Source organism: Lonchura striata, chromosome 10 (assembly GCF_046129695.1).
Source record: "Lonchura striata isolate bLonStr1 chromosome 10, bLonStr1.mat, whole genome shotgun sequence".
In the NCBI taxonomy this organism is placed as follows: Eukaryota; Metazoa; Chordata; class Aves; order Passeriformes; family Estrildidae; genus Lonchura; species Lonchura striata.
This window is the reverse complement of record NC_134612.1, coordinates 20,378,958-20,402,378: the sequence shown is the minus strand read 5'-3', so window position 1 is coordinate 20,402,378 and position 23,421 is coordinate 20,378,958. Positions and strand designations below refer to the sequence as shown.

The 23,421-nt window shown below is 43.1% G+C and overlaps 1 protein-coding gene across 2 annotated transcripts; it reads left to right on the top strand.

Annotated features, from left to right (window-relative positions):
• The first annotated feature begins 907 nt into the window (after nucleotides 1-907).
• On the top strand, nucleotides 908-23,383 carry MFN1 (mitofusin 1). 2 transcript variants are annotated; one of them, XM_021544342.3, is made up of 18 exons: nucleotides 908-1,005; nucleotides 2,185-2,306; nucleotides 3,097-3,232; nucleotides 4,266-4,428; nucleotides 5,076-5,200; nucleotides 6,614-6,722; nucleotides 8,955-9,062; nucleotides 9,713-9,866; nucleotides 9,990-10,057; nucleotides 14,280-14,401; nucleotides 15,886-16,012; nucleotides 16,286-16,390; nucleotides 17,436-17,538; nucleotides 18,489-18,718; nucleotides 19,193-19,348; nucleotides 19,854-20,050; nucleotides 21,198-21,332; nucleotides 22,002-23,383. In XM_021544342.3, exons 2-18 carry the CDS (start codon nucleotides 2,192-2,194, stop codon nucleotides 22,069-22,071), a joined length of 2,223 nt encoding a protein of 740 aa, XP_021400017.2. In that variant the 5' UTR covers nucleotides 908-1,005; nucleotides 2,185-2,191; the 3' UTR covers nucleotides 22,072-23,383. The 2 variants fall into 2 exon arrangements, with proteins under 2 accessions (XP_021400017.2, XP_021400018.2); XM_021544343.3 differs by having other exon boundaries at nucleotides 938-1,061.
• The last annotated feature ends 38 nt before the right edge of the window (nucleotides 23,384-23,421 follow it).

Below are 23,421 nucleotides of genomic sequence, written 5' to 3'. Positions count from 1 at the left end.
CCCTGCAGCCTGAGCGGCTCCTCTCACTCTGGAGAGGCACAAATAAACTCTAGGGACCAGGACTGTGCCAGTATTTATTATTTTTCTCCAAGGCAGTAAGTATCAAAAATTCTGGTTGTTCGCTGGTACCTGCAAGGTTCAGCTGTTTCAGGAACAGCGTTCCAAGCAGAAGCTATGCAAAATCACGAGATTGGTTTTAGTAGTGTTTTGTATTTGTGAGATACCTGTATTTGATTATTTGTTTTTCAGACTTTTGAACCCTTAGTTTCGATGTGTGACTCGATTTTAAGGGTATTTTCCAACCTTAACAAATCTCTGTGTGTCAGATTCCTGGACCGTGTTTCTTCTTGAGCAAAATACCTTATTTTATGTGAAAGACTGCTGACTTCAAAACAAAGTTTACATCCCACAAATTATTACAAGATCTTAAAATACAGTGGATTACTAATCATCAAACAACGTGTCCTCTAGAATGCTGTTGTCGCCGATTTTGATTTTGGTTCGCTTTTCCTGGTGCTCCCGTACCAAACGCATGCGGTACCGGTGCTCTTTAACTCCTGGGAGCCCGCGGCGTTGCCGCCGTGCGGATTTCGTCCGAACCGCGGTGCGGTGGGTGAGGGCTGGGGAATGGTGCCGGGGCCGGTCCCGGGCCCGGTCCCGGTCCCGGGGATGGTGCCGGGGCCGGTCCCGGGCCCGATCCCGGGGATGGTGCCGGGGCCGGTCCCGGGGATGGTGCCGGGGCTGGTCCCGGTCCCGGTCCCGGGGATGGTCCCGGTGCTGCCCGGGCTCTGCCCCGGCCTCTGCCCGGCTCCATTTCGCGACCTGCCCGCGCTCAAGATGGCGGCGGCCGCCCTCAGCCCGCACTGAACATGGCGGTGCCGGCGCGGAGCGGGGTCATAGAGGAGGAAAGGGAAGTGACGCCCCCGCCCCGTCCCGGCGGCGGTGACGGGCACGGCCGGGGCCGACAGGGCTCCGTGAGGGACAGGGGCCGGGACCGGGAGCTCCGTGAGAGACTGGGGGAGCGCGGGCTCATTGAGGGATCGGGGCTACGCCGGGGCTCCGTGAGAGACCGGGGCGAGCGGGGGTTTCGTGGGGAAACGGGGCCGAGCCGGGGCTCCGTGCGGGACCGAGGCCGAGTTAGAGCTCCGTGAGGGAGCACGGCTGAGCGTGTTACCGTGAGGGAGCGGGCTGAGCGTGTCCCCGTGAGGGAACACGGTTGAGTGTGTCCCCGGGAGGGACCGGGGCTGAGCGTGTCCCCGTGAGGGAGCGGGCTGAGCGTGTCCCCGTGAGGGAGCGGGCTGAGCGTGTCCCCGTGAGGGAGCGGGCTGAGCCTGTCCCCGTGAGGGAGCGGGCTGAGCCTGTCCCCGTGAGGGACCGGGGCTGAGCGTGTCCCCGGGAGGGACCGGGGCTGAGCGTGTCCCCGTGAGGGACCGGGCTGAGCCTGTCCCCGTGAGGGAGCGGGCTGAGCCTGTCCCCGGGAGGGACCGGGCTGAGCGTGTCCCCGTGAGGGACCGGGCTGAGCGTGTCACCGTGAGGGACCGGGCTGAGCGTGTCCCCGTGAGGGAGCGGGCTGAGCGTGTCCCCGTGAGGGAGCGGGGCTGAGCGTGTCCCCGTGAGGGAGCGGGCTGAGCGTGTCCCCGTGAGGGACCGGGCTGAGCGTGTCCCCGTGAGGGAGCGGGCTGAGCGTGTCCCCGTGAGGGACCGGGCTGAGCCTGTCCCCGTGAGGGACCGGGCTGAGCGTGTCCCCGTGAGGGACCGGGCTGAGCGTGTCCCCGTGAGGGAGCGGGCTGAGCGTGTCCCCGTGAGGGAGCGGGGCGGCCTCGGCCTGACCCCGCGGAGCCGGGGCTCCGGGAGGGAGCGGGGCACGGTGGCAGCGCTGGCCCGCGGGCGGTGGGGAGGCGGGAGCCGAGATTGACGAGGGGAAAGCCTCGTGTTTCCGGGGGACAGATAGCACCGGATCGGTTCGAACTTGTCCCCGAGTTTCCCCAGCTGCTCTCGGCGCTTGTGGCGAGGAGAGCAAACAGCGCAAACTGAGCTTACTGCCCTTTGGAGTTTAAAGCTTTGATTTGGGGCTTCAGGCGGGTTTGGTTTGGTTTGTTTCTAAATGGTTGCGTGAGCAGTGTATGAGTTTTAATTAGCTGGATGTACGGAGTGTTTGGTCACCTGATGCACCTTTCCTTGCAGCTGCAGCATGGCAGAAGCCTCCGTCTCTCCGCTGAAGCATTTTGTGCTGGCCAAAAAGACCATCACTGCCATCTTCGACCAGCTGCTGGAGTATGTCACTGAGGGAGCAGCGTTTGTGGAAGGTGAGCTTTCCCCTCAAACATGAGGGCCTTGTCCTTTGTTCTGAGTACGTTTTACAGCACCATCATGTACCTTAAGTTATCTGTTACTGTGCTGTTTGTATAAACATGCACCTTCAGAAATAATCACATTTTTCATTTGACACTGGGGTTTTTCTCAGCTTGTGCTGGAAGGAATGTCTGGCATTGCTACATAGCTGAAAAGCTGATTAACTCACTTGAATTGGCAGTCTGGTTCCCTTTCCATGAGGGTGAAAGCTTAACCACTCTGGAGTGACAGTTCTGTGGCGGTTTCTTTTGCATAGAAGGAGGGACAAACATCTTTCAGCAGAAAGGTGCATCCGTGATGCAATGCAGGGAACCACTGGGCACACCCTCAGAGGTTTTAGCAGCATGGAATTTTGTGACTACACAGAGTTGGTTGCTTATTATCCCAGTGAGCTCTGCAGGAGCAAGACAGCCCAGCTCAGCTGGTGTATCCATGGGAGGTCCTGGCTTTCCCTTCTGAAGGAAGCAAGTATCCCAAGGAACTGGGCAAGTGAGCCCATCAGGCTGTGTTCACAGGGTTAGTGGTTCCGTGGTTGGGCTGGTGATTGATCTGAAGTGATTTATGTCATGATTTCACCAGTGCCTGTGGCAGAGTCAAATGATAAGGGCTGTTTTTTCTTGTTTTGTTTAATTGCTGTAATTAAAATTTGTAGTTGGCATCTTAAGTACTGATTACTTACACTTTCTATCACAGAACACATTCTCTGTATGTGATTGCTTTTATGTTTTTTCTTTCTGTGTGTAGCCACATATAAGAACCCAGAACTTGATCATATAGCAACAGAAGATGAACTTGCAAAAATACAAGCATATAAAAACAAGTTGGCAGTCATTGGAGAGGTGCTCTCACGGAGACACATGAAAGTGGCATTTTTTGGCAGGTAATGAACAAAATTACTAGTATTTAATTTCTTTTTTTTTTTTTTTTTTTTTTTTTTTTTTTGACTTGGGAAAATTGGAGGTTGTCTTGTTCTCCACAATGGTTTTTGGGTGTTTTTTAAGGTGGTGGTTTTGTTTGTTTAATGTATTTTTTTTTGTTGTGGACTGTTCCTGCTTAGGATTTTTTATTTATTTGATCAGAAGTGCTGAAGAACTAAACTTGGAGCTGTTCATGTTTCTGTCTATAAGCAGCGGAAGAGAAACGGAGATGGTTACCTGGTTGGTTGTAACATCAGTCTGATTGATCTGTGTGATGATTTTAAGGATAGCAGTAACAATGTGGTCTACTAGTCCACTTTGCTTCAGGGAGATTGATTTTCCTGTGCTTACATTTAGGCATATTTTTGGAGTGTAAATCTTCATGGTTCTAAAGATTCTGTAATAGTATTGGAAAAAACTTGTACAACAGTGGCCTTGCCTTAATTTTGCTAAAAGTAGTTTAGTTATTTAAAGAAAAACTATAAAAAGTTCTGGAATAAAGAAATCCATTATATCTCAGCCTTGATATTTCAAAAAGTTAAAAGTTGAATACAAGCTATGATGTGTGATAAAAGTTTCCCTTTTGCAAAGGGAAAAAGTTCTGATCAGGACAAAGAGAAGTCAACTCTCCCTCTGGCATTTTGAATAAATTTGTGAACTGTTGTACAGTGAGTACTGAACTTTTTCTGGAAGTAGCTCAAAACCAAGTTACAGTCTATGTAACTTCATGCTGTTGTGTAATAGCTAAACCTCAGATATTTATGGGTGAGGGGTAGAGGGTTAGTGCATAGTAGGACACTGCTGAGCACTTGAAGTTGTTGCAGGAGATGGAGTTGGTGACCAGTTGCTCTGAATGAGCACTCCCCGCTCACCTGGTTGGAGCTCTGCACCCAAACCAGCTTGTGCTCTGTGGGGCTGGTGCATTCAGTTCAGCACAAAGGTGTGTTTAATGCTGCTGTGTTCTGCTCCAAGTACTTTTGTTTTCTATCCCTCTAGAACAAGCAGTGGGAAAAGTTCAGTCATTAATGCAATGCTGTGGGACAAAGTGCTTCCCAGTGGGATTGGCCATACAACAAACTGCTTCCTCAGTGTGGAAGGGACTGATGGAGATAAGGCTTATCTTATGACAGAAGGATCAGATGAAAAGAAGAGTGTCAAGGTACATTTCTTGGATGATTTAATGCAAATTGTCACATAAACTGACTCTCAAAGAGTCTCTTTTTTAACAACAGTTACAAGTTTGGCAGAAGTATAAGGCTCACTCATTCTGCATTTTTAAGTTCTTATTTAGGAAGGGAGAGCAAACTAATGAAAATGTTCTGCTCCACAGTTTTTCCTGGCTGTTCTAGAGAAACAACTAACGTGTGTCTCATTGTAGCATAGCATGTGTTGAGTGATTTATTTTTATAGAGCTCAGTAAGTCCTATTATCCATTAAGGATTTGGAATGTGCCCTTCATTTGGGCTTACAGTACTCATCTTAGTGAAGTGCATACACTGTTATCTTAAAGCTCTGAGGCAAATTCATGATGATGCTCAGCAGCACACAGTCCAGGCCTGTAGGGAGCCTTTGTGGCTCAAAAGAAAGTCTTGTCTGCATTTCAAGGCACAACTTGTTCTTTAGATGCTGGTGAGTTGAATAGCTTAAAGAAAAAAACCACAGCTATTCACCAGAACAAAGTATGAACTCTGTTACCCTCTTCAAGATAAATCCTGTCCAAGTTTGCTTGAGAACTGAATTAGACTGGTTTACAGACTTGTTTGAGGTGCATATTCATGTTTGTCTTCTCTTTAATGCTCTCTCTAGACAGTCAATCAGCTGGCTCATGCACTTCACATGGATAAAGATTTGAAGGCTGGCTGTCTCGTCCATGTCTTTTGGCCCAAGTCAAAGTGTGCCCTGCTGAGAGATGATTTGGTTATAGTGGACAGGTATCTCTTCTGTTTTAGTAAATATTTTCTTAAGCATATTAGCCAATACAGTGTTTAGTAAAGAGATTGGTTTAGATTGAAAATTCTTGAAAGGCTTTTCTGTTTGAAAGGACAGAGTTGTTTCTTTTGTATGTACTGCTTGTCATCACCCTCCTGATTCTGTCCTCGTAGCAGTTGGAACAGACAAGTGTCTTGTGACTGAGCTGAAAAGGGGAATAGCTTTTGCCTGAGGATACCTTTTAAAACAGACAGTATGAAAGTGTGAATAGGGTTGTTGCAGCAACAACCTTTTGCCCATTTCCTTTCTTGAAATGCTTCAGACTGATCATGTGAAGTATAAACATTGTGGACTTCGTTTTTAAAAGGTTCTGATACGACTTGCAGTGCCTACATGCCAAAGGAATGGGTGACCTCAAAATGTAGTTGTGACTATGGCAGCTGTGTGTGCCCTGTGTTAGGCTGACATTTCCTATGTGTTGATGTGTTTAAAGAATTCTGGAAGTGGTTGTTTTGTCCATGCTAAATGCCCTTATTTTTGGCCACTGCATTATAGCTTCAGACCTTCAGGTGATCTGTACCTGACATGTAAATCAAGAAATACTGAAGTTGAGATTAATTCACACAGGTATCAGTGAATTTTTAAGTATGGTTTCTTCAAGAAAACAACACTCAGAGTGTATTCTAATAAATTGCAGTGCTTTTTGTTCCATCTCTGTCTTGTACTTTGAAATCACTGGGAATTCGTTACTACTTTCTTGGCTGCATGATCGTGTATCTGTACAGCCTCTGTTGGTAAAGGGAAAAAAAAGAACATATATTCTGAGAGAGCAGGTACTTGAAAAAAGCAATTCATCTTTTTACTGTTAAATTGAGAAAATTTGAACCACAATATTTTAAGTGTTGCAAATATGGCCCATATTCCGCTTAATTTCTTTAATGGATAGCGCTATAGTTTTAACTTCATTTTCGTTTCTCCTTGAATCTATGCACAGCTTGCATAGCATATTGCTTTAAACTTGAACTTTATTAATGAAAAACAATATTTTATGAACTACAGTCTCTTTGATTAAAATTAGGATCTGAGGAGGGGAACCATTGTGTGAGGCTGTCTGGGTTTCTGATGGACTGCCTGTCATTTCACTTGGCAGTTAATTATATGTGCATACTTACTAATCAGAAATTACATTTTGGAATGAGTAGGTAGTCTAATGATCAAATGACTGATAAATTCTAGATGGTAATTGGCTTGTGCAGTGTTTATCTTAAGCTGGAGGTAGGCATCAGCCTGAAGATACAAACCTCTGTAATTTCTTGCAAGGCCCTTAGGCATTTCCACTCTGTTTTTATCAGTTTATAAAAATCAACTATTTCTTTGGTGTGTAAATAAGAGTTTGTGTTTTTTGTCCTTGACAGCCCTGGCACAGATGTCACTACAGAACTGGACAGCTGGATTGACAAGTTCTGCTTAGATGCTGATGTGTTTGTCTTGGTTGCCAATTCTGAATCAACTCTCATGAACACGGTATGATGTGCAATGATTTTATGTTCCTTCTTCATTTAAATATTCAGCAGTTCCATAACCAGAATAGCTGAGACCTTTACAGAAGGTGAATCACTGCACTTAGGTCTTGTGAATAGGATTTGGGGGTGGGAGGAAAGAAATAATGTGTATCCCTCACTAGGAAACAGAACAAAATTTAAATTTCTTACTGGCTTGGCTTACTCTACCTTGGGCATCATTATGGTCCTTTCCAGATCAGTTGCATTTTTGATAAATGAGTGATGGAGGGCTTGTCCTGCCTTGCAATTTGTTGTTATTTGTTACCAACAAAAGAAGACACATATTATCAAAGAAATTAAGGAGTGTTTCATATCTAAAAATACTCCATAAATTCAGTAAAATACATTAATGAAGTGAAAGGAGTTGAGTTCCCATCTTGCTCCTCTCTCAGGAGAGGGTGCATTCCCTTGACACACCTTGTGTTGAGGATGAGTGCTGCAGGTGCCCCTCAGTGAGCTGTGTTTCTTCTGAAGAAGGTGTTAGCAATAAGGACTCTGTGCAGTGTGGAGAGCTGAAGATACTTTTGTCTTTGTTCTGTAAAGCCTTGTTTCAGGAGAGAGGAGAGTTCTCTGAGCCTTGCAGCCTGAGTATTGTAGGACTTGTAAGAGGAGGGGAACATTTAAGGTAGCCAAAGCAGCTGTTGCAATAATCAAAATACAAGACCAGAAATTTGGTATAATTTTTGTAGTGATCTCCAGTTTTGACTTAACTAAGTATTGTGGATGCTGACAATAAAAGGTTTCCAAGTTATTGCAAGTGTGACTGCCAGAATGCAGAGTAATGCTACTGAGGAAATTCCTGATGATTTTTATTAAGCCTACTGCAGACAAATAATATGCTCTGGTTGTTCTGAGCATGGTTCTGACCTGAAAGGTGTGAACTTTCTGACTGTTGAGACAGTTTTTAATACAATAAAGAACCGAGTGTGCAAAGACAGTATTTCTTTGCATTCTAGCAAATTAGAATAGTTTGGTAGAAGTCTGAGAAGGATGCAAGTTTAAAAACATTGTGTTCCATCTTCTGAGCTGAGGCCACAAAGAGTCAAATACAAGGGATGTAATTTAGAAGAGAAAGAAAATTCTTAAAACATTCCAAAGAGGATTTGGAACCACTGTGGCCATATTGTCTCTGTTATGCACAAGTGACACTTTTAGGCTTTTAGTAAGTTGTTTACATTATGCATATAACACAGTTGCTGGGGTCTTTTAATTAAAGGAAAAAGAAAAATTATTTCAGTGAACATCTCACTGCTGTATTGATGCAGATAAAGCTTTTGACCACTAAAAAGTTCTCATCCGCCTTAAGCATTGTTTTTGCCTCTTACCATAACAGGTTTGAGAATACTTGGCATTGTTCTGCCACACTACCAGAGATTTTTTGTAGTGAAAATATGATTCTTCTACTGTTCCCTCATAAATTCTTTCAGGCAAAGTTCTGATTTCTACAGCAGTGATCTGGATTGCACATGCTTATTCCCAGCTGAGGGAGAATAATGGCTCTCCAGTGCTGTGACCAGGATATGTTGTGGTGTCTTGCTGCAGTCTGGAAAAGTTTATGGCAGCCCAGAGATCTCTTCTGTTTCAGCATTGTTGAGTGGGGACTCACTGCATCACGACTTACCCATTATGACTCTGTTAACAGCAATAATGGGTGGTAGGTGCAGACAAGAGACCTAAATACACTTAATTTTGTTAAATTAAGGCATTCATCAATGTCTTCTTTTTCTGTGTCTCAACTATACGTCCTCATGCAGGAAATGTTATTTCTGTAGCTCAAGCTGATGTTGCCTAGCTGAAGAATAGTTTAGATTATGTATTATCTGGGTATAGAACCAGATTTGACAGGGTTAGCAGGAGCATCTTGATAGTTCAGGTAAGGGAGACTTCATTCTTTAAGTCAGGCATCAGTGTATTTTGAACTAGTTTTTGGACGTTTTCTTAGTTTGTATTTTTAGCAAGTTTTAGAGAAAGTTGCAGTGTCTTTGACTAACACTAGCATCAGTTTTAAGACATTTGATGACTTTTGGACTACCCTAAGCCTGTTATGTACTGAATATCTGTGGGTTTTTAATACTCATCAATTCTTTATAATAAACTTTCAAAAAGCTGGATAAACTTCAGAATCTATTACAGAAGAAAGCATGACTCTGGTTTGGATGTCTGGGAAATTTTCTGTTTGTGCTTTAATTCTTAGGAGAAACATTTTTTCCATAAAGTGAATGAACGACTTTCCAAGCCAAACATCTTCATCCTCAATAATAGATGGGATGCCTCTGCATCAGAACCAGAATACATGGAAGATGTGAGTGAACTGATGGCTCTTACATGGGTTGACATTTAATTAATACATATTAATATGGAAACACCAGCTTTGTCTTTTTAATAAAAGGCTAAGGTACATGGTCAGAAAATGGAAATAACCTATTCCTCATTCCAACCAAAAAGCAACTTGCAATTCAAATGACAATATATGCAAGTAATAAAATGGGAGACTTCTTTAGATCCTTTTTCCTCCACAGTTAAGCTTGTTTTTAATCTTATTTATATTACCTTTTTTTTCTGCAGTGATGGTGCAGCCTGAGTGCACAGTTTATACATTTATATCTCCATAGAGTAGCTGGGAAAGTGCAGCGTTAGATGTGAACAGTTTGGATCTTCAGATCTGGCCAGCAGCAGCCAGCTTGCAGTAAGAATTATTTCTCCATGTATGGGGAATGAAGGGTTTACCCCAGTAACTGGCTGAGCTCTCTGAGTTACATAAATGCAGTTGTAGAAGGAAGTATTGCTGTGTCCAGGTCTGTTTAAAGGAGTAAGAGAAGCTGCTGCTTCTGTAGGGCTGGCAGGCATCTGCTCTCAGAGGGTGGTTTAGCATCTGTTTCTGACTCTGATGTTGCAATGTGCTCACAGCTCAGTTTTTGCCTTCTTTTGATGAGCTTTTTGCCTTTTCTTTAGGTGCGTAGGCAGCACATGGAGCGCTGTCTGACTTTCCTGGTTGATGAGCTCAAAGTTATTGATCCTGTGGAAGCAAGGAATCGCATCTTTTTTGTTTCAGCAAAAGAAGTTCTGAGTGCCAGGAGACAAAAGGCCCAAGGAATGCCAGAGGATGGTGTGTAGCAACTCCTGCTTTTCCTCAAATACAGAAAACCACCATAAAAGCTAATAAATACATTTAAGACACAGTCCCTGCTGTGAGGTACTGCTGTGTCCCTGATAGTGTGTTGTTTCACAGGTGGAGCACTTGCTGAAGGATTTCAAACAAGATTCCAGGAATTTCAACATTTTGAGCAGATATTTGAGGTATTTATGATGGGCTTTTTAAACTGCCTGTTTGTTGTTGTAAAGGTAGCTTTTTCTTATGCTTAGCTTAATTATACTGAGCATTACCCATATTAGCAAGTGGAGGAGTGTAAGGTATTTAAACCATCTGCAGCTTTGCTTTTCTGTGAGTTCTGTTCATACCTTCTCACCTTGAGTAGCAGATAGTTTTTGGAAAGGAGAATTATATCAGTTGAGGGAAGGGACCAAAACTCTTAGCTCATGTGTTGAGATCTCAAGACCAATATAGTCTATATAAGAAGAAATTATGGTCTTGAAACGTGTATCACTTACAGGCACGTGCTGGTGAATGTTCGCAGTAAGAAATTTAGTTTCATCCATGTAAATCTAAAAATTTACTTTCATTTCTAAAGCCAGAGTTTTGAATCTGTCACCATTATGTACCTGTTATCTCTGTTGCTCTGATCATTAACACTTTCCTTGCATCCTTTGTGCTGTACAGAATCCACCCTTCTACCTTGGTTTAGCCGTATTTGTAGTTCACAGTTTCTACAGAAGTAGGTCTGGCTAGACAGTTGAGTGGTTTCTTTGTGATAGAATCCATTTGACTTGGTAATTTGATAACTTTAATTAACTAAAGCCATTCTTGGATATCTTAAGGAATGGCTTTGTATATGAGTATTTTAAAAAAATCAAACTGCCTCTGAAAAGTCTTTGTTCTTGCATTACAACAAACCCATTTAACCTTAGTAAAGCTGAATTATGTAATCATGTGTGTATATGAGAAAGGCTTCAAATTAATAGCTTGAGTCGGTCTTGCATAAGCAAGAAAATGTCAGACTAAATTTAATCCTTATCCACACTCTTGTGATAGGTGACTGAAGTGTTGAAATGATAGGTTCAGGGTACTGGCAGGGCCTGGCTCCATGAGACATGACATTTCTTGTGTCACTAGCTGTAGTCAAACATGCATGTTGTTTGCAATTTTTGTCCTCAGAACCATAGTGGAAATTGAGCTTCTAAGATCAGTTATTGTGTTTTATTGTATTTTGCCATCTGCTGTACCCAAAGCTTTTTTGACAAAATCTCTTATAATTACAGTTGAGCACTCAATGCTTAGAATATTTCAATATGAGGATAGATGATGACTTATTGAATGATGTGATGCTGCCAGCACCCAGCACATCTGTAAATCAGATGTCACAGGCTCAACCTGGTCACCACAATGAGAAGTATCTGTCACAGGATCACAACCATGACAAGTTTCTGTGGCAGAGGCTGGGACAAGGAACAGCACTGCATGGCCTTAAACCAACCTTTTTTCTTTTTTCCCAATGTGTTACATTTGCTGCACAACCTGACTCCAGCAGTGAGAGTGGATTCTGTAGTATTTTACCCTGCTCAGCTGTCTTTCGTCCTAAAATCATTATTTATGGCTTTAAGTAGGGGTGTGATCCCATCATTTAGAGAATGACAGCTGTGCTGACTTAAGGTTGCCAAAGCAGTTTAAATTTTGAGTGCTTGCTGTTGCAGCCTCCTTCACATTCAGGTTTTGTGGCACTTTTCTAAGTTATAGTGGCAGTTCATGTGCTCTTAAAGCAAGGTTGAGACTGAAATGGTTTACCAGGTCTGAAGTTTTCAGACCTAATACTCAAATTTCTGTCACCTGAGTGGATAAAGTAGCTGACATCAGCATACTGCTGTCATCAGTTCTGCCTGCTAGCTCTAGGCTCTGTATTAATGAGGAATCTCAGGCTGCAGGGAGAACTTTCTGTGTGAAACCCTTGCTGATATACTGTGCCTTGTGCACTGCCAGACCAAACTCAGATGCTCTGCAGCCCTGAGTACAGCCTAAGCAGTTCTACCTAGAGCATTTTGCATTACTCTGTTTCCTGACAGAGGAGCTGCAAATCCCAGCATCTGGGGTTACATTCCAGTGTGTGAAAAAGAAAGGATGAGAGCACAGATGCTTCTGTCCGTCCTCATCAAACACTGATTCCTCCTCTACCTTAGTCTGTCTTGCCTTTAGCTCCTTGTCCTGTGCCCTCCTTTGACTTCCCAGACATCTCTCACTTTTCTGTCCAACTCACATCTCCCAGTAATCTGTCACCTCACAGACCTGTCCACATGTGCCTTGTTCTCCCTGGCTGTTACCTGCTGGGTTTGCTCCTCCTGGATTCTCTCGCCCTGTTTTTGTCGTCACTTATATTGGACAGCTTTTCCCTCTTCTCCATATGGGCTAAGAAGAGAAACTGTTACTTCTCCAGTACTTCCACATTCCTGATTTTAGTATCACTTCCCTGATGGGAAAGCCTGTTCATTCCAGGACTGGTATGAGCTCAGTATATATAGAATCTTTAAAAAAAAAAATTCTAGAAACAACCCATCAGTGCTAGTTAGTTGTGATATGAGAAAAACTTGGACTAATTTAGAAAGGCTTGTAAGATTTATTTAGACTTTTGTGTGAGGGCAAAAATCATTCTGAAACTAGATGAAACATGTTTGTCTGCAAAGCACAGGGTGGCTGAAATTGCTAAAAAAAACAGCTGGTGCAGGCATTACTAGAAACACTTTTAAGCAGTGGGAAATTGGGATTTTAGAGATTCTTGTAGTAGCTTTAAAATGTGATGCTACTATGTCAGCTGTATTGCAGCAAAGGAAAGGAGAGAGGCAGTCTTAAAGTATTAAATTCTTGGATCAGTGGTGGGTTTTTATATTGGGGAATAATAGAAAGTGGTCAGTGTCTTTCCTGTAGTTTTACACTGAGGTACATAGAATGCCTTATTAAAACAGCAGAGAAATGCCTGGACCCTGCACTAGAGGATATCCTACATAAAACCAACCCCACCAAGCCTTAGGTTGGTGTGCTTCTCAAGTTTCTGAGAACTGGCAGCAGAAGTGCTGTGGGGAGCAGTGGAGGAGGGAGGCAGGGTGGAGGAGTACTCCTGGCTGGCAGAGCTGGAACGAGGCAGCTGCTGCAGAGCCCTTCCCCAGCTCTGCCCAGGGATGGAATACAGGACACACTGGCACTAATGACTGTGCTGTGATTCTGGCAGTGGGCTGGAATGTAATTGGTTTTGGTTAGACTGTTGAAACATCTTGGTTTCAGTAAATACTTATGTACAGACTAACAGCAAAACTGCTGCTGTCCCCCTCTTATCTTTCCCCATTGTTTAACTAACCTTTGTGTTTTTCCTAGTGCTCTAACTTGGATTTTCTGATTGTGTTGTGAGTGATTGTCATCCTTTTATCTACCACATACTAACGTTGGGAAGACTCTGCTCTGTGCCTAGTCTAGCTCTTACAATGTGCTGATATTTAAGAAACTCTGGCCTTTCATTGCTGATTTCTAGATCTGCTTCGTCGAGGAACAGGGACTGTTTTATCCATTTTGTTTATTTTGTTTTCATCTATTATTTTTAGATAGCTGAAATTTATAATTACAGCCTATGCTAAGGTCATAGGCAAGCCCTCTAAAAGTAATCCAAACCTGTGCCATGAAAGGTGAATCCACAGATAGAGAACAATTCTAAAATCCCATGGATCTGGGTTAAGGAAGTCAGCTGCTTGCTCTCTTTCCCTCAAAGTCAAGAGTTCTTCAGTCACTGTCCTGTATTTCTGAATTGCTGTTCAGTGTTGAAGATTGATTAGAAATTGTATCATTAGAGCATTTTCTGCTTACTCATTTAACACTTCAATAATATGCAAACAAGCTGGTATTTTAAGGACTACTTAGATTTTGTTTATCCCATAAGAAAACCCTTGTTTCTTATTCCTAATTGTATCTTTTGTTCCTGGATGGTCAGTTTTGACATGAGAATGTCAAATTCTATTGACAGAATTGTCTTTTGAAAGTAAGACTGTGTAGTCCAAATAAAACTCAAGCCAGGCCATATTGCTAGCATTCATAAATAGATGGTTTTGAAAATTTCCTGAAGAGATAGATTTATCTTATGTATTCATCTGAGTTTCTTTTTTTTTTTTTTTACATTATTAATTTATTTTAAAAGAATAAAAACCTATGCACATTACTGTGAATGAACATGAAGGCAGATTTGCTGCTATAGATTCATTTGAGATTTCAGCTTCTGTTGTCTTTTAATTTCTTTATACTTTCTCCCTTTTTACTTCCCACTGGTTTAAGTTCATGGTAAAGTTGGCAGCATATGCTTTCTGAGAGTGAAATTCCTGATGGTGTTGGCATGGAATTGCAGTAATGTGTTGTGGCTTGGGCCCCTCGCAGGAGTGTATCTCGCAGTCAGCCGTGAAAACCAAGTTTGAACAGCACACTATCAGAGCTAAACAGATAATAGATACTGTGAAAAACATTATGGACAACATAAACGTTGCAGCAGCAGAGAAAAGGTAGGTGGGGTGGAGGGCTGGTTGGATTTGGTTTGTCCAGATCATCTGAGGAGCCATTTCTGGGCTGGTGATTTTCCTGGGCCATTATGGACTTTAAAGTTCACTTTTTCTGCTTGGTAAGAAACAGACAATTTCCCTGGTATGTGAATATGTCAGTCTTACCATTGTTCACTTGCCCACTCAGTTCTGTTCTTGGTCTGTGATTTCTGTACAGGGATCTTTGGTGTACAGGGTTTGCTTTGGTGTTCTTTATTACTGATTTGCAATCTGTGTGTTTTCAAACCTTTTTTCAGAAATATTTAAAATGTGAAGTTTTTCTAGTAATATCCAGCATTTCAGAGATGATATTTGAGCCTACTTAAAAATTTAAATTTAATTAACAGTTACAATGAAGAAGAAAAATGGAAGTATGTAGAGGCTTTAATTTGCAAGTGATTAGAATACTGTAAGGAATGAGATGAGCCCAGGCTAACAGAGGCTTGGCCTCTGGCCCTTTCCAGATTGGATCCTTAAATATCCTTATTCTCTTTTCACTCATGTAATCCTTTAGTGCTAATGATAGCAGCTCGTCTGTTCTGTCTGGTAGCTTCATGTATCCTTTGAGGTTTGCATATGTGTACAGTTTTTCCTCACTTTTGTTGCCACCTTGTGTCTCTTGTACACAGTGAACTTGCTGTCACAATTAATCCTTCCCATCCATCTCCTTCTTGCCTGTCAATAATGTGTCTTTGTGTTTCAGCAGACTTCACTGTGCTGTCAAACACTCATCCCCCTGAGTATGTCAGTTTTTACAGACTGCCTGTTTGCATACTGACTTGTCTCACATTGTCAGATACCGTGAAAACATGCTGTGAAATGTTTGAAAATATTCTGATATTCTGTTTCTTTCTATCAATTGACTTAACCAAAATATGTGTGGTGATGCCTCTTAGTCTGAATTGCTGTTTGTTGTTTCTGCTGGCCCTTCAAGAGGAAATTGCTCCAGGTTTTCAGGAATTTTTGCTTGAGTGATAGGTTAAGGAATTCTAAAGAGACTTGTTTGTGACAAGGTTGGTTACTGCCATGTCCCCTTTGCTTTGCAGGGTCATCAGACCCACATCACTGTTAAGGAATTGTTGAGTGCTGTTTGTGAGCAGCAGTTTTACCCTTTTTTAAAATCAGGGTAGATGAGTTATTAAAGGCCTCTGATTCCCCACACCTTTTTTAGTTGTAATTATGTGACAATACAGTGATAACAGTTCTGACTCGAAATGCTGGTTTTGAGTTGTGTTTGCTCAGCACAGCCTTTGAATGCTCGTGCACATGGAGCTGCCATGTACAGCCCTTCTTGGAGCAGTATCTCTGCTTTGGGCAGCCAGTGTTACCTGTGATTCCCCCTGGCTGCTCAGAAACCATCAGCTGGATGATCCAGGCCTGGTTAAGGGCTTGTTTCCTTCCTGGGGGAATACATGGTGGTGATGGTGATTTCCTTTCTGCTGGGTTAGAGTCCATTCCATGGAAGAGCGAGAAGATCAGAAGGACAGGCTGGACTTTGTTAGAAATCAGCTGAACATTTTGACAGAAGACACCAAGGAAAAAATCAAACGCGTTACTGAGGAAGTGGAAAACAAAGTAAGTAAAGGCAGTGGGAACAACTTCTCAGATCCAGGTGTTGCCTTTTCTCTCAGGCAGCTCCTTTTGCAGCCCACCCATCTCAGGAAATGTGTTTGAAATGTCAGAATGATCCTTTTTCAATTAAAAAAAGAACAAAAGCTTAAAATGGCAATCTTTCCTGACTGTCAGGTGATTGAATGATTTTTTTGGGACAGTTCATGCAGTAGTCTGTTCTCACTCTGTCTGGAAAAGGCAGGAGAAACCTTTTATGTGTTTCCTGTGTTCTTCCAGGTCTCCGCTGCCATGACTGATGAGATTTGCCGGCTCTCAGTCTTAGTTGATGAATTTTATTCTGATTTTCACCCTTCTCCTCAAGTTTTGAAGCTCTATAAGACAGTAAGTTTTCTTTAATGGTTTGAAGCCAGGCTCTTTGTCTTTCCCTTAATTTCTGCTTCTGTATTTTCATAAATTTCATAGATTTTTGTGACTTTGAGCATTGCAGGATTTTTGTTTGCTGATGTGTGCATATCTCTACCCAAAACTGAAAAAGGTTGAAAATACTTTTTGCTTTGTTTTTGGAAAGAAATTAATTTTTTCAGCATCTTTTTAGTAGTATAGTGGTTCCTAATTTCAAGTCTTCACTTCCAGTAAATATGATTTTGCATAAATAATTTTCACTACTCCTAAAATTAATCCAAAAAGAAAATGAGCTTGAAAATACTCAACACTTCTCATAAGAACTTCTTTGGGTTTTTTTAACTTTTATAAATTCCTCTTCAAATTTAGTGCTTTAAATTAAAGCACATATACCTGTGTTTGCCTCTTGTGCTCAGACTTTGCTGATAATGCTGACTGCCATAGCACCCCCCTGGTGTCACAGAGTGTTCTGAGTTGGAAGAGAGTCCAACTCTCACACAAATGGCTCATATGGGGATCAGACCCACAACTTTGGTATTAATAGCGCCATGCTCCAACCAGCTGAGCTCATCTCAGGCTGTTCCATCCTGGCTGATCACCTGGGAGTGCTGCATTTTCAGGACAGTCTGTGCTGGTTCACCTCAGCAGAGCATCCTGAGCAGGCCCCCATGGGAGTTGGTGGGATGGGTTTGTCCCTGTGCAGAGCAGTGGACTTGGCTCCCATCAGATGAAACAGTAAGGGCTTTGCAGGGCAGTAACTGGTGGTTTGCTTTTCACTGTCACAGTGAAAAGTACAGACTTCTGTGCCTTTTAATGTTTACAGTTCTAGGGAAATCTTTCTTGTGTCACTTTAGTTAGGTTTTCAGTCCCAGTGTACAGTTGGAAAACATGGTATTTCCATGGAAACATGCTTTTCTTCCCATTGTATATAACTTGCTTAGTGTGTAACATATTCCTGCTCCATGTAATGTAACTGAATGGCCAAATGCAAACTGATGAGCTTGATTTCTTTGTAACACTTCAGGAACTGAACAAACACATAGAAGACGGTTTGGGAAAGAACCTGGCTGAACGCTGCTCCACTGAAGTCAACCAGTCAATGCACCAGTCCCAGCAGGAGATGATTGGTAGGAGGAGGGAGGAGGAATGGTAACACTTCACATTTAAAGGAAGAGAATCTAAGAAAATTCAGTTTTAGAAGAATTTTCCTTCTGATCATGCTTAACATCGATGCTATAAAGGAAAAGCCATAATAGACCAGGAGTGTTTAGCTCTGTCCTCTGTTTCTGGTACTTACCAGTAGCAGATGCTGAAGGAGAAGAATAATGAAGCAGGGTAAATATAGCAATCCCTCTCCTTTTTATGGACTTCCTGGGCTGGTATACTGCATCTGGATTAATGGCTTAAGCAAGTAGTAATGGGCCTGTCCTTTGGAAACTCATCTAATCCTTTTATAAAGTCACATAAAATTTGGCTTCAACGGGAGACACACCAAATATACTAATTATTAGGAAATGTTCCTGCAGTATAATGTTCTCCCTATGTTCCTCCAAACCCATAAAGCAAAACAGTTCATTTCATAAAGGATTTGTGCACTCCCCTTTTTGTTTTTCTTTATAAGTAGTAACTATTGCACATCCATCTCTATTGGTCTGGTAATAAAAGATTCAGAGGAAGATTATGAAATTATGTGAACCTTTCTGTCCTCTTATCTAATAATGTTGCCTTTTCTGTGTGGCACGATGGAACTGATGGATAAATAGATTTTTTTTTCTTACTCCATCCCTATCTTTTGACTACTGGTAGACATCTTTCAGTTAATTTGAATCTTTCTTCCAGTAGTGTTTCCTTGGTGACCTGATTTTCATGACTGTTTTCTTGTATCAGAGCAATAAATTCCCTGCTCTGTTTGGGTAATCTTGATGAAATTCCACTGATTTTACAAATAAATAAATAAGTAACAGATCCGTTTAGATTCTCTGAATTGACAAAGCTGGTCAGCAGTGCAGAGGTACTGCTGGTGAATGTGCTCTTCTTGTAATGTTAACTCATCTTTACTGTTTGTTCTTATTTCTAGAAAATCTGAAACCATTGTTGCCTTCTAGTGTTCAGGATCAGCTCCACTTGCTAATTCCATGCAGGAAGTTTGATCTTAGCTATGATCTAAACTGTCATAGCCTGTGTGCAGATTTTCAAGAGGATATAATGTTCCACTTTTCTTTGGGATGGACTTCTCTTGTAAACCGTTTCTTGGGTCCTAAACAAGCTCAGAAAGTACTTCTGGGATTAGCAGATCCAAACCTAAATGTGAGTCCTTCAGTGCTTGGGCTGGTTTGTTTTACCTTGATGATAATATATTGATTCTTACTCTGTGCCAGTGCTATTTATACACTTCCTGCTACCTTTCCCTAGATCCATTGTGTGAAATATTTTTGGTGTGGGTTGTTTTTATTTGATTATATTCAGGGTTAAAATGGAACTGAAAATCTCTTAAACTTTCTGCAGCTGTTACACAAGTTGGTTTTCCTTTGGATTGAACCGTTTGAGTAGCCTATTCCATTTGTAACATTTGGATCCTGAGGTCTGAACCAGCCCTACACAGACCCTTATTCTCTGTTGGGGGAACTGTCAAAGCCACCATGGCTCCTCAGGAGTCTTGTTCAGATTTCACTGCTGAAGGGTTTCCTTCAAGTAAATCAAAACCTGAATATATGAAAATGAAACCCATCTGTGTAGTTCCCTGATGCTTTTGATTCAGGCTGCTGTGTTCCCATCTTCTAGATCCCTCGTCCTTTAGCCAGCACCCCGTCTGCTGCCAGCCTTCCTGCCATAACTCCCGAGAGCGTGCCCCAGGATGAGTTCATGGTTCCTTTGGTGTTGAGTTTAGCCTCGCTGACTTCCCGGACCTCCATGAGCATCATCGTTGTTGGTGGAGTGGCAAGTAGCACTGGCAGCATTTCCTGCTGGAAGGGGTGGCGGGGGCTGAGCTGCTCTGTCCTGCTTGGGGTGTAACACAGAGCGTGCCGTGGACTTGACACTGGGCCAGATGAGCACGAGCAGTGCTGTGGATACCCACAGTCAGTTTGTAAACCAGGCTAATCCCTCTGAGGATAGCTGGGTATATTCTCTGTCCCATAAGTCTGTGTTCAGTGCATGAATCAAATGATGATCTGATGGTACCTCCTTCAGTTTGAATTTAGTTGGAGTTTTGCTTCTTCCTTCATGAAAGAGCAGCAAGCTTCTGTAACCTGCACGTTCTCTGTGCCACTGGAGACCAGCTCATGTGAATGTACTTGTATTGCTCTGCAGTAATATGGAAAACATTTGTTTTCTCAAACAAGTCCAGTGAAAGGGCTATGGAGATGATTTTTAAAATATGGGTGGAATTAGCATTTATTCTGTAGGGTGACTTATTTAAATTAATGAAGATTTTATTTTTCAGATCTGGAAAACCATAGGCTGGAAAGTGATCTCCTTGTCCCTGAGCATGTACGGGCTGCTGTACCTGTATGAGAGGCTGACCTGGACCACTCGGGCCAAGGAGAGAGCCTTCAAGCAGCAGTTTGTGAGCTACGCCACCGAGAAGCTGCAGATGATCGTCAGCCTCACCAGCGCCAACTGCAGCCACCAGGTGCAGCAGTAAGTGTCACACGGGCTGGCCACAGGCCATTGTCACTGGCCCTGCACCTCCAGTGTCCCTTGGCACTTAGTGGGAGGGAGTTTGAAGAGAGTTTAAAATGCCCACCTGAAAAGGCCAGTACCTGCATCTGTGTGGCTGTGCGTGGTGCTCTGAAGATGGTGACTCTTTGTCCAGCACCTTTCAGTAGACACATGAGAGATCATTCTAGTGGAGGCTGAGTTGCTCTGTCCTTGGAGTCCCTGGAAGGATGAGAACAGCTTCTGCCCCAGGGGCTGCTATGGGCAAGCTCTGAGCAGCCAATCCTGGCTCTTCTGCACTGCAGGAGATGAACTTGGCTAGCCTTTCTGAACTATTCCCTGAGCTACACAGGAGAGGTGTTCTGCACCCTGCGGGCTAGAGGGCACATTAGCAGCCCTAATTTTCTGAAATAATAATTCAGTCAAAACACATAGTTTCAAGAAGCAGCTAAGGAAGACAGGCAGACATTACTTAGCAGAGACAGGTGGGAAAGTGTTTTGGAAAGAGAAAACAAAAAAAAAGGAAGTGAAAAGTTAAGCTTCAGTAGAGGAAATAGATCCATCCCTGTGTCCATTAGCTCTGTGAGGACATGGAAGAGCTGCACTCAAGTGCTCCAGTAGAGAGGAGAGGGTGCTTCATCTCCTGCATGAGAGCTTTGGTGCTGGGCCCAGGCTGGTAACTGGGTTTGTTTTCCCTTTGTTAGAGGAGGATTCTTGGAACAGGTTGGGGTGGGCAGGTCTGGAGTGCTCGTCACCCTGCACAGGGCTCATGTTCCTGTGAGCAGGGCACTGAGTGTGGCACAGGGTGCTGAGCTTGGTGGTGTGGGGCTGCTCTGGCACCTCTTGTCACAGCCAGAGCCCCATCTCAGACCTGGACCTGTTAATGTTCTATGAAAATGGCCAGGCACGATGTAGGTGTAGACTGAGGTGCATTGGGTGTGTTGAGAGTTTTTTTTCTAATTTAAAAAGTACCCAGTTCTCCTGCTTTCTGCTATTCTGTACTCCCTTAACAGCTGCAGGATTTGATTGCTGTGTTCTGCACACTTCAATGCCATGAGTTTTTATTTCTTTCCTTTTTTTTTTGCATAGACTTCTGTAAATCATGATTATAAACTTGTTCTTGCTTTAGGGAAATGGCCACTACTTTTGCTCGGCTCTGTCAGCAGGTGGATATTACTGAGAAAAACCTGGAAAAAGAAATAGCTAGGCTTTCCAAAGAAATAGATCAGCTGGAGAACATACAAAGCATCTCCAAGCAGCTGAGGTAAGTCTTGGTGTGACTGGCCACAAGCATCTCTTAGCCCTGCTGACTTCAGAGTGATCAGTGTTTGCTGTTACTCTGGAGTTGAACTAGGTTAGCTCAGGTGCAGGAGATGCAAAGATATCCTTAACAGCTCTGGGTAAGTTCATCAGTGAATCAGCTAATCTCCAAAAATATTATTTCTTAGATCATCTTTACTCTTGTCTGTCTTTAGTGTGGGAGACAGGCGTTTCACCAGAATTTTAGTCTCCTGTTGGTAACTTGAGGGTGGCACTTTCCCAAAGCCCCCTCCCCAGAGCAGAGCAGGAGAGCAGCTGTGCTGTTTTGAGTCATCCAGTGCAGTAGTGGTGGTGCCAGTGGTAGGTGTTTGCAGAGGAGGTACTTCCAGCAGTTGGTGGTTCAGGGACTTGGAAGCAGCCCTGCCTGTATTTTCCTGTTCTTTGCACCTGCTGAAAGGCTGCCCTGGCTCTGGGCTGTCGCCTCCTGGCCTCGGGTATCCACCACCACTGAAGGTGAACATCTGCCCCCACACACCCTTTCTATAAACCTGCATTTATGTTTTCTTAGTGCTGGGGCTGTGGGTAGACAAACAGAAATGAAACACTGATATTGATCCTGCCTTTGGGATGTTTGGGCACTGAAGTAAATCCTTTGTTTTTGTTTGTTTTACAGAAATAAAGCCATTCACCTTGAGAATGAACTAGATCGCTTCACAAAACACTTTCTTCAAAAGAGTAAATAAAACATCATTGTGAACTTTCCCGGTGCTCCTTTGTCGGGCAAAGTAGAAATTTTACAGGTGACACTTCTATAAAAATTATTTATATTTTTAATGTTACTGTGGTGACAGTTGTAAAACTTGGACTTTGATGGTGAACCAAACGGAAGAGCTGTGGTACTCTTGAGTGTTATGTTCGTTTTGCAGATTTTGGGTTAAAAATTACCTTTAAACACTAAATTTTTTGGGCACTTGACAATAAAACTCCAAATTCTCACTGGTTTTCATGAGTATGTAGCAGTGGCAAGTCTCACTTCCCTGGCATCCAGGACCTTACACAGGGAAAGAGCTTAGCCCAGTCTCCTGCTTTCAGCTGCTTAGGAAGCGTCCAGGTATGGAGGGTGCTGGTTTTCCACGTGGGTGTGAATTTGTTTAGTGAAATACAAAACTCTGGCATGGGAAAAGACTCCTGACATGTTTGGAAAGCAGGTGCCAGTGTGTTGAGTAGCAGTTCCTCTTGAAAGGGCAGCAGAGATGAGGGTGAACTGCAGTAAGGCAATGCAGTGGGCTCAAGGTTCCTCTGGCTACATCCTTGAGCCAAGAAGGCACTGATGACATAAAAGTGAACCTGTTTCTTGCAGTTGGTAGAGCAGTGAAGTGGTGTTTTGCCTGTGAGCACATGGCTAGAGCCAAGCACAGCAGGGTCTGGGCACAACTGGTTCAGGTTAGAAGGGGCTCAGGGTCCTGTTGCTGCATTCAGGGAGCAGGACATGGTGAAACTCCCTGCCCCCCCTCTGCTGTAGGACAGGTCTCCTCTAGGTCAGACTCCAGGCAGCTGTGCTGGAGTCCTTGACCTTTGCTTGCCTCCAGCAAAACCTCTTTAAAAGCCTTCTGCTGTTGCTGCCTGCAGTCATTCAGCATCTACTTTTTTCTAACTAGACTTTTTACAATTATTTTAAGAGAGGCCTTTCCAGAGTATATATTTTTATGGCAGTGTTAATACTGACTGAGTTAAAGATGGAGCTCTAAGGTATAGGAGTTTGCTATTTTCAAGTAATTAAGGGCTGTCTCATCAGGGAATAGATGTAAGATGCAATGCTAGAGATGTTAAGGGAAGACAGCAGTTCCACCAGTGTGCTCAGGTGTTTCTTCTAACTGTTGGTTTGAGGGAAAGTGTGGCACTGACCCCTGAGAAACAGCCCAGCCTTGGTGTTGGTGAGGGCACAGCTGCAAATCAGTGCTCTGTTTGTGGAGCATTTTTATTGATAATGTATCAAGATAAAACTTTCAATGCATGTGTTTTACAGTTATTTATTAAAAAACGTCTACCCCTTTGCTCTGCTAAGTTCTTTGGCAGCTCTGTCCCAGGTGGAG